This window comes from Sander vitreus, chromosome 11, assembly GCF_031162955.1.
Source record: "Sander vitreus isolate 19-12246 chromosome 11, sanVit1, whole genome shotgun sequence".
Lineage (NCBI taxonomy): Eukaryota > Metazoa > Chordata > Actinopteri > Perciformes > Percidae > Sander > Sander vitreus.
The window spans coordinates 16795204-16806374 of NC_135865.1; the positions used below are offsets into that span (position 1 = coordinate 16795204).

Sequence of the window (11171 nt, forward strand, 5' to 3'; positions counted from 1 at the left end):
AATTTCATATGGTGCTCTGTTGCTAACGTCAGTATCGAATTGGAAGTGGAACATTCCATTTTAGGTTGTATTTGTTAGTATTCTAGCATAGCAGTGAGGTCTGGCTAATGGAGCCTGACTGTTTCCTTCATTCACAGGAATGAGCATGACTCTCCTTTCCCCGCTCTGCCTTCATCATCCCATCCCCCACCTCCTAACCCTTAAATCCATGCAACAATCACACAGGCAACTTCTGCAGAGCCTCTACCAGCCATCAGCAAACATAAGCGTCAAAACATTAGTACAGACAGAGTCAGCGTATGTTAGCCTGAGGACTGTAAGACAGACTGAGGGCTACAGTCTGGATTTCCTGCTCTACTGAATTCTGCACAAGCAAAATGGACTGAGGCAAGATGCCCATTTTAATTAGAAAATAATTCCATAAAAATCCACAGCGAAAAAGTGCAACCGGACCACTATTTTGGTTCAAATGTTTTTATTAATCAAAGCCAGTCGACTGTCGAGGTTTGTTCAGCCAAACATCATCAGAATCAACACAAGTGTGTTCACAGCCAGAGTGCTAAGTAGGCCACAGCATGGTATGTGACCCACGAGATGGCTCGGTGGCCCCTTTTTGTTTCTCAACCATCTGATATTCTGCCCGCTGAGGTGGAAACTTATCCCTCTGAACCAGAGGAGCAGGAACTGATGCCTTCGGTATCAGTTCCATGGTAAAGTTAGACGTTTTGTTTTCTTAAAGAGACACATAAAAAAAGATTCCTACCTTGAGTCACTCTGACTACAAAATCACTTAAGATGAACTGCCTCTTCTCAAACTGTATGTCCCTGCGGCGAAATAAAGGACTACATAATTGCTTGCGGTTTGTAGACCATGCAGTTATCTCACTTCACTGCTGCAGGGGAAAGATTAATATCAGCAGGATTGGTCTTCTGTATACATATGTATGTACAGTATGTCTTCTGTATCCTCCATCTCGTGGGACTAAAAAAAGCTGGGATTTTTGGGCTGTAGCTGATCCTAAAGTTAAGCAACTTACTCCGAGCATACAAACATCCTTGCAAGGTCAAATTTTTAAGAGGCATCTATGCTTATCTTTATTAACGTGACACATATAATGTACCCCTTCTGTCTTAAAGGACAATTCCGGCGCAAAACGAATCTAGGGGTTATTAACAGATGTGTACCAACTCTGTCGCTCTCTGGGACATGTTTTCATGCTAATCGAATTGGAGTTTGGAGCTTGAAAGACGCTAGCGCGGACTGCTGATTAGCTTACAACGCTAGTATTCGGGGCACAGGGATTGTAAAAACAAAAAGCTATTTATACCACTAAAAAGGCTTAAAATATCACCACACTTCAACGGTAGCATAATGAGGGTCCCTAAAAGTTAACTGAAGCATTGAGAACTTTGTAAGTGTACAGACAGTTTATTGAAAAGATAGATTATAAAGACACTCGCGTTCATGTTTACATGCCGCCGCCGTCTTGGAAACCAGTCATAACTTACAGCTGGCGATGCAAACTAAAATCAAAAGCAATTTGCTCAATACATCTGAAATAATCGCACTCTGCATAACTTGTCTAGTGTACTTACCATAGACAGTATATAAGAATGGACCAACAGATCCCGTTGCTCTGGACGGAGACCAGTGAAGGATATTAGAAGCACTTTTCCGGTGATGGCTGAGCGTTACTGTGCAGCCTCCAACTGAGAGAGACGACGTAAATGTGCCGTGAGCAACCTGTCTGAAAGTTGTAAGTCTTCTGGTAGCTGTGCCAAGAGAAATCGCAATCATTCGAATATTGTAGAGATGGAGAGCGTAGGTATATGTAAGGAGATAACATAGGCACAGGCTAATTATTGCTAACTAAAATGCTAGTTAACATTAGTAATTACTAGGGCTGTCAATCGATTAAAAAAATTTAATCTAATTAATTACATACTCTGTGATTAATTAATCGCATACATAATTAACGGTGCCTGAACCGATACTTTTTAGGGAAAAAAAAGGGTACTAAACAACAGTTGGTGACATTAAAGAACGGCTTGTTTATTGCTAAGGCCAAATGGTCAAAATTAAATGATTTAATAATAATGTATAACAATAACTTATTTCACTAGTAAATTGCTGTTGAACGACAAAAACAACAACCAGATAGGAAAAGGACATTTACAATAACTTCAAATGCACCACGAGGCTGTAGTTTACCAGTTTCATTGAACGCACCGGCTGTGTTGTTTCTCCGACGGCAGCTGCAGATTGTTACATACCGGTGTTGAATCCTCTACAGTAAAACACAGTCAAACTTTACACCGTTTAGCGTTAGCTGTCAGCATTTTAACCGTGTTTAATCCAGCTACTAGTTAGCGGTAGGCTAACGTTAGCTGCTGTTGAGTTTGGTATAGTGTTAACTAGCGTCACATGCAGCGGGGTTTGTGTTTCCTGTAACGTCTGTTTAAGAGCATCAGAGAGAAGCGCAGACATATCAGTGGCACCAGATTTTCGTCTGTATGCAAACGTCAATATGGAATGGATTAATCTGCGTTCATTTTTTTAACCCGTTATTTTTTCTCAGATTAATTAATCTAATTTAACGCGTTATTTTGACAGCCCTAGTAATTACACTTAAACAGCTAATGTGAGACGAAACTGCCTGCGCGCTTCTCCTGTACTATACGGTAATTCCTCTACTATGCGACAGTAAGTCGCGTGGTTATGACACAATCGTTAGCCTATTTTTACAAAAACGTCTGCTACGGAGTCATAACGTGAGGTACAAGGTAATGGAGCCTTTTATACATTGTTGGGTTTCTTTAGAAATAAACAATGGACAAATAGAGTCTTTAAATGCTTCAGATGTAAAGTTATTCGCTGTCAAAGTGGCCCCAAAATGAATGGCAGTCAATGGAATGCTAATGGGAGGTGATGGCTTATTAGCATCAAAATGGCGCCATAGGAGGTTCTGGGTTGCCGAAAAAGTTTCAAGTACAGCCCTGTTTATCAGAGAGGGGAAATCTTCAGACTGTACAAAACACTGCGTCTCTTGGGCATCGCGACGCAACAGGTCCTACTCCTTGCAACACAGACGCTCCTGTTCGGTGGCCATAGCTTCACAATGTCCGCAGGTACACCACCAGTTTCCCGAAGTACAAGGCTGTGTTGCGGCATTGACTACCAGTAGCTCTCTCGTAGCCCTTTCAAGGAGCTCCCGCAGCTCTTCGTTCAATAAAATGTCTGTAAACTTACAAAGTTCTCAATGCTTCGGTTAACATTTAGGGGCCCTCATTATGCTACCGTTGAAGTTTGGTGATATTTTAAGCCTTTTTAGTGGTATAAATAGCGATTTGTTTTTACGTTCCCTGTGCCCCGAATACTAGCGTTGTAAGCTAATCAGTGGTCCGCGCTAGCGTCTTTCAAGCTCCAAACTCATTCGATTAGCATGAAAACATGTCCTAGAGAGCGAGAGAGTTGGTACAAATCTGTTAATAACCCCTAGGTTCATTTTGCACCGGAATTGTCCTTTAAGAAGCAACACTGAACTAAATGTGAAAACCGGTTGTGCATTTTTTTTTTTTTTTTTTTTTTTTTTTTTTTTTTTTAAAGATAACAGATCTTTCTACCCTGAATGTGTGAGCTGATGACAAAAAAAAAAAAAAGTAACTCCTTGCACACCTCTAGGCAAACACAATATCAAGCCCACTGAGATTTTTATCTCAAGTGCTGACTTGAGATAGAGGACATAATGCATGTTAAATTGAGCATGAATAAAGCTTTCTGTTAGCGGGAGCCTTTTCTAACCGTCTTCTCAGCAGCATCTTCAGCTTGTTTCTGCCCGGCATGTCTGCTGCAGTGACACAAGCTGTTTCTAGCTCACCATCACTACAGCTCAACTACACCATCACGCCTCGTCCACACAAGAAGGCCAACTTAGTGGAAGAGCCAAGGCTATGTATGCATTACCACTGCTATGCAGCCTTTGTCCAAACAAACAACAGGAATCTCACTGTAGCGCTTTTTTATTCTTGGGACAGTGCGGTTGTTTCTTCATCTCTGTATTAAAACTGTATGAAACCTGACAGCAAGAGAAAACAAGAAGATACAGACAGAGAATAAAACAGATTAAACCAAAGCTGCCGTATATATACAAATCTGACATGTATCATGTCAAAAAAATACAAAGCATCAGTGTGTGTATTCTTTGGAGGTTGGAGCAGTCCTAAACAGTCAGTCTTTGGGACACCAAAACTCCATAAAAATCTACTGTATGCTAACAAAACTCTTGAGGTTGATATCTCCTTAGAGAGCAGAGTTTTACTGCAGGTTGTACAGATTACGAGCCTTGAAGCAGGCTGAATCAAAGCCCTTCCTCACCAGCTCTCCCTTGTATCAGATGTAGGCATTACTGGCTGGATATTTAATTCTGAAAGACCAGTATTGAACTGATTGTTCTAACCTGAGAAAAGACAAAGCGGATGTAGCACATTCGCTTGCCGTCTTAAAACAGTATACTAGTTAAGACATCAAGAATCTTGTAAAACAAAAACTAACAATGTTTTTACGCCTAACTTAACCAAAAGTACACAAAACCTAATGTGGGTTAAATGAGGGCAATCAAACGGGACCTCACTGTGAGAATTTAGTGAGCCTTAAGTATTAAGTACAACACATGATACCACTAGAAAGATTAGCAGTCATGCATAGGGAGCTCTGCCGCCTGCTTTAGGAGCAACATTTACCCATACTGCCTTGGGAAACCGCCAGAAGGACACATCCACAATCACAAACTGTCAGTAAAGCTCAGCAGCTGTAGTGCCGAGCTCTGTTCATACACATTAAACGGGTCCTCTGTGGCTGCTGCTGCTGCTAGTGTCTCCGATTCCCTCTATCACCACTTTTCACTTCCCTCTATCTATTCATCTCGTTCTTCTCTTCCAGGCAGGAATGACTGTGGTCACAGAATGTGGGTTGTTCTTCTATTCTAAGAAAAATAACAGCCTTTTGACTTACTCCACCCTATGTTTCTGCCATTTAATCAAGGCCCGAAGACACCTTTCCAAAACAGCACAAGAGTGTGTATGTCATCATCTTTTCATCGCCAAGGATAATGCTGGCATTATTCTATATTTTTCTTTCCGTTAACACATCCCACAAAAACACCAAAACCAACATTAGTCTGGTCTCTTAATATGTTCTGACTTACCAAACTACCCTGTCTATGGCAGCCTAAGCACATTGGTTGCTAATGAAGACGTAAAGTATATACATACAGTTTGATTTTAAAACATAAAGCTCAGTATTTTCCTTTTTAGCAAACGTTACATCAACAGGAGTAAATGCTGTATTTGTTGGGGACAATTTTAACCGTGGATTTGTACACATTTGGTTAACTAGTGAGTGTTTATGGCAGCAGGACGCTGAATGTGTGACTGACTCAAAATAAACTACAGCACCTATGTTCATCATAATAAAGGAACATATCATTCAGTGCAATTGTGTGGCTCATCATTTTGTTTAATACACTTCGGACAACAATGGAGCTCAGAGGAATATGCTATATGAATAAAATAAAATAACTACTTGTTAAAATTCACTGCTGAGGAAATGTGTAGTAATAGATGATAGCTGTAGAGCAGGTTTGAGACAGTTTGGGAGATTAGAAAGTGAAGAAATACCACCAAAATGAACTGGAAGAACCATGACAAAATACAACGAACCCTCCAGTTTCTTCCATGCATTCAAAAACTTATCATGACACCATCATGCAGTTGCCATGCCAACCTGTTCCCAGACTGCTGCTGCTATGATGAAAATGGGAAATGCTTCTTGGCTACTGTGCAATAATTAGGAGTCCCAATTCGACATTAGTATTCCCATCAAGAAATGCGCCTCAGCGAAAAGGATTTAACAACTCACCGAGATGTCAAAGAGCTCCTCTGTGTCGTCCAACATGCGGACCCTGATGGTGACATGTCGTCCAGGGGGCATGGCCGGGGGTTTGTGACCGGGGTCCAGCGTACTGATGCCAAGAGTCTCCGGGGCTCCAAGACGCTGCGCTGCTCCAGACACCATTGGCTCTGGGTCTGGCTCTGCCATGATGCACTGTAATGCTCACTGTCCAGCCTGCACAGAGAAAAGTCAGGCAAAAACATGTACATGCAGTCAGTCACCTGCAGCTGTATTCCATACAGTATGAACATAAAATAATGCAATTGAGGAATTACATTTTTTTATCGGAGTTGTGAGAAGCATAAGTAGTGCAAGAGGTAAAATGCAATGAAAGCATAAGAGCCCAGAGGACAGGCTGCACAACCTTCAGTGTCACACTAACACAGTAATTGCAAATGCAGTATTTGCACTCGCCACTAATGGCTGATAATTGTTGCCTGTGGGAGAACCAATTACTGAAAAAAAAGAAAAGAAAAAAAAGAAAAGAAAAGAGATCCAAGCATGATCTTGATTTTAAAGCACAAATCAAGAAGCCCTAATTTGATGTGACAAACGAATCACGAGGCTACAGTGTAAAACCAAAGAGTCAATACAATGACAATTGATTGGGGAAGTCGTAAAAGCAAGGCTTTAAGGCCAACGACACAAAGACATGTAGTTAGTTGGGCTTTAATTGGTCTCTAGGGCATCAAGGCAAATACGTGAGGACACTGTAGGAGATGTGAACTGAATGAGCAGCAAATTTGAGTAATCGGAGAGCAAAGGGTAAAAAAAAAAAAAAACAGTAGAAGAGAACCACTTCCCTGCCACATCCAGCAATGGAGGGTCTAGTCTGATATTCAAATCAAAGTGGAGGTGCAGAATCTGGAATAACATGCAGTGTGACTCTGTGTACATCCCAGGTAGAGGGTTGTGTTTGGACAAAGTTGTGGACTCATTCACTCTGGGTTGACACTTGAGCAGGCTGCTATCCACCACTCATGTATCCACAGCCAGATCCCAGAGGGCCTGCTGTCCTGCTTAATTCTCTCTTCATTGCACATTCCAGCAGGCTGATATCATCCTGAGACCTCACCAAGTGCTTCAACAGAATACAGAGGCCATTGGGCAGTTGTTCAGCCGCCGCAGAGGTGAATGACTGCTGCCAAGTTTAAGTTGAAAGCTGAATAAGGCATTTCAGAAGGAGTGGATAATGTAATCCAGCAGAGTGCATTGGAGAAAATAGGCCAAGGACAGTGGATACACTAAATTCGGTCTGACGATAGTCTGCCTGATGCTTCGGAGAAGCATATAAGAAGTTTCCATTCAAACACTGCAGACTGTAGTTGGAGTGGATTTAATGAATAAAGTAAGATGCCACAAGGCTGACAAGTATGGGCTGCAACTAACGATTGTTTTAATTATTGTTTAAATTGTCATTTATTTTTGTAATTGACAGATTAATCTAGTCTTTAATTATTAATTGTGAAAAATATCCATCACAAATCCCCAAAGCCCCAGCAGACGTCTTTAAATTGCTTGTCTTGTCTGACCAACAGTCCAAAACACAAAGATATTCCATTTTCAGTGATATAAAACAGGGAAAGCAACAAATCTTCACATATTGGAAGCTGGAACCAGCGAATGCTTGGCATTTATGCTTGGTGAATGACTTAAAAGACTAATCGATTATCAACATTTCTTGGCAATCAATTTTCTGTCGATCATCTAATCAATAAACTGACTGATCATTGCAGCACTACCAGTGGTGGAATGTAATTAAGTACATTTACTCCAGTACTGTACTTAGGTACAAATCTGAGGTACTTGTACTTGACTCTTTTCTTTTCATGCCACTTTCTACTTCACTACATTTAAGAGGGAAATATTGTACTTTTTACTCCACTACATTAATCAGACAACTTTAGTTACTAGTTACTTTACAAATTAAGATGTTTGCACACAAAACATATGTAGTTTATAAAATACAATGTTGTATTATAAACTACCCAACATATAACGGCCTACAACACAGCTGAAATGATTAGCCGATTAAACACTTAGTTGATTGACAGAACTGTTTTGATAATTTCCAGTTTCTAAAATGTGAGGATTCTTTTACTTTTAATACTTTAAGTACATTTTCCTGATGATACTTACATACTTTTACTTAAGTAACATTTTCAATGCAGGATTTTTACTTGTAAGAGTATTTTTACAGTGTGGTATTAGTACTTTTACTTAAAGGATCTAAATACTTCTTGAGCACTACTGACTAACTTGTGTTGTGATAGCTGGTTCCAAAATATCCAGATATCCAACGCTAACCAATCTCCTATCAAGTCCTAATCTACTCTTGCTTTTTTATATTATTAGTAAGGAGCAATTACTTGTTAAACTAAACATCAAATATGTAATCTATCTAATCTTTACACATTTGAATAACATGGGATGCTTCTCACTTTCCCTATTTGATAGCTCCTCAGCTGAATCAGAAGTTGTTCTGTCCCTCCTTCGTGAATGCCGTCTCAAAGCTCTTATTCCTGCCCTGAGTACAAGGAGTGAGCATCGAGGAGGGATCAGCGAGGAGCTATGAGCGAGGATACACCAGAACAGCCTTCCCAGAAGCCGTGCAGCTGATAGGGTTGCTAACTTCATCCATACAGCTGACAAATTCATGTGACGCTTTAGAGGAAAGGACGTCTCATCCCTCTAAAACACATTCCCTCGTTTCCTCTCTCCTCGCATAAATTCCTCATGTCTCTCCCGTGCTTCTGGACTAAGACGGGAGGAAGGGAGGCAAGTGGAGGAGTCAGGGATGCAATTGAAGAACCTGGGATGCAGCCATGTTGATTGAGTTTCAGTTCTTCCCTGTGAATGTATTCATAACTTTCATTACTTAAAGCTAGAAATAAGGGATTTAAAATGATTTGGATTCCACAAGTAGATTCAGGTTTGATAAAAAGCCAATGAACCCCAACCACAAGGGTTAAAGGGTTAAAGTGTTAAGAGAGCATGTTCTCATCATTTGCACCTGTCTGTACACTCATCAGCAGACTTTGCTGACACTCCCTTGGGCTGATGGAAACCAGACCAAATGCTGTCACCGGGAGCATGAATGGAAAGAGGCATTTTTTCCAATTCCAGCTCAGTTATTTATGACATTTAATCCTCACACAGTCATTACTCAGTGGCCATTGCCTTGATTGTTAGCAAGTGTGTCATGCTGAGTCTGTAAATTCATGTCTTATATGACCTGCACATGCATGCCACGTAACCAGACACTCCTCAAACAAAGCACCAGTGAAACAGAAGAGAGTGAAAGAATAGACAGTGATTATTTCAGCCAACACGTACGCTCCCCTGCACCAGGGATCACTTATCAACCAGCCATGAGCCTAGGTTTGTGTGTTCCTCTGAATGGGTAACTCAGGTCCAAACAAACACATAAAACAGTCACCAGTTGTACAGTTGGCATATTGCCACAGTGTGACATAAAGCACAGTAGTCGCCCAGTATACAGTGCCAGAGGGAGGGTCATTTACAGACCCCTGAGTGTTTCTAACCCTGCCTTTGAACTTGTTTGCTTGGAATTCCCCACAAGTGTGTAACATGGAGCTGTTACTGCTGGCACATAGAGTCTCCAGGGTTCTAACAGTGGCTCCTCTGTGTGCAGGGACACACGGGGGGCCCTCAGTACAGTCTAACACTGCACAGCTGGAATCCTTTAGTGACAGCTGAATTGCCAGAGGCCGGGGCTGATACAGCCAGCTGTCTACCTGAGGGAAGCTCCACAACAACATAAAGAGCTCAATTTACTCTGTGTTCTGCAACAGTCACTGATACCTGGGTGTGGCTGGCATTGCATGAATCACAATTAAGTTCCCGCTGCATTACTGGCAAGGTTACATGTGTTAGTTAAGTGAAAAGAATGACAACCAACTGCCGAATGCATGCATGTTGTAACCAGAGCTCGGCTGCCATTTAAGCCTGTCTTAAAACAGCCTAAATTGTAATTGAGAACATAGTGCATAAAATGGTAAAGTCCAAAACTGAGTGAGGTTTTTCCCCACCTCACACAGTCTTGTAGTGTCTTCACACCATTAATGTAAATTAATAGAGCATGCTCCCGTAATCCTCAGGACATTATCAGCCAGCACAGTAGATGTGACATTAATATACCGTCTGGACTCACCTAGACACCTTATGGAAACTAAGTGACAGTAAAAGAAATGTGCACATCTCCTGTACATATAAATGTCACACAGAGGCATGAAGCATTACAGCTACGAAACATCAGAGACTGCGGCGTCTGCACACATCCATACATCTAAGGTAGGGTCCTATATGTGCAATGCAACCCACACTGGAGGACAAATAGGTCAGTTACAGGCTGCACATGCAGATTTTTTTTCCACACAGTGATTGTTATTTGCCTCCCTCGAAATCCACAGGATCATAAAACAACACGGCAAAGATACTCCCAGGACTTAACCCTAATCTCCTCAAACAAGTTGAATCACTTCCTTTAAGAGCACACAGGGTGAGGACTTGGGCTGCACGATTCTTACCCCTTCTCTTGAAATGCAGGCTTGTCCACACACGTATGTATTTCCTAAGAAGATATTACATCCACGCCCAGCGGTAGTGACTAAAAAAAGAAGAAGCCCGGTTAAGTTTTTAGATGTTGCTCGGACCGGAGCAGAGGCTTTCTGCTGTCGCCATGGCGGACGACTGAGTGAGTGAGCCGGGGAAAGACGGGATTACATTGAACCGAGCGGCGGATCCACTGCCGATGCCTTCCACTCAGACAATGAGGGAGGTGCAGCACCTCCACCTTCTAAGCTAAGCAGCACTGTGACACAGAAGAACGGCACCACCATCTAGTGGTGTCAACTGGAACAACTATATTTATATATAAAACGAGCTGTTTGGCATGTGACCCCTTAAAATGAAGCAACGTCTGCTTTTGATCCCAGTTTACAGGTTATGGGCTCAATGTAAGGACGTGAGTTATGAGCAGTTCAAATAATATTTTCCCTCTCAGATTTTATATTTATCAACATAAGACTCAACACAATACAGCAATGCAAACAAAGTATAGGGTAAGTAATGCAAATTAAAATCTACCAAAAGGGTAAATTGATAGAAAATATAAGAGAGAATGAATCAAAATGAAAAGAGAAATGTTGTTTCTCATGCCATAAATCATCTTGTGACCCTCTCAGATTTAGTTTGGGAC

General features: G+C 41.4%; 1 protein-coding gene across 2 annotated transcripts in view; it reads right to left on the reverse strand.

Moving 5' to 3' along the window:
* LOC144525279 (FERM, ARHGEF and pleckstrin domain-containing protein 1) overlaps positions 1-10744 on the reverse strand; it is a 58006-nt gene extending 47262 nt beyond the window's left edge. For both annotated transcript variants that reach the window (XM_078261956.1, XM_078261955.1), the window contains exons 1-2: positions 10501-10744; positions 5918-6124 (exon numbers count right to left, since the gene is read on the reverse strand). In XM_078261956.1, the coding sequence (XP_078118082.1) occupies positions 5918-6097 (180 nt within the window). In that variant the 5' untranslated portion in view covers positions 6098-6124; positions 10501-10744. The remainder of the gene's footprint in view (positions 1-5917; positions 6125-10500) is intronic.
* Between the last annotated feature and the right edge of the window lie 427 nt (positions 10745-11171).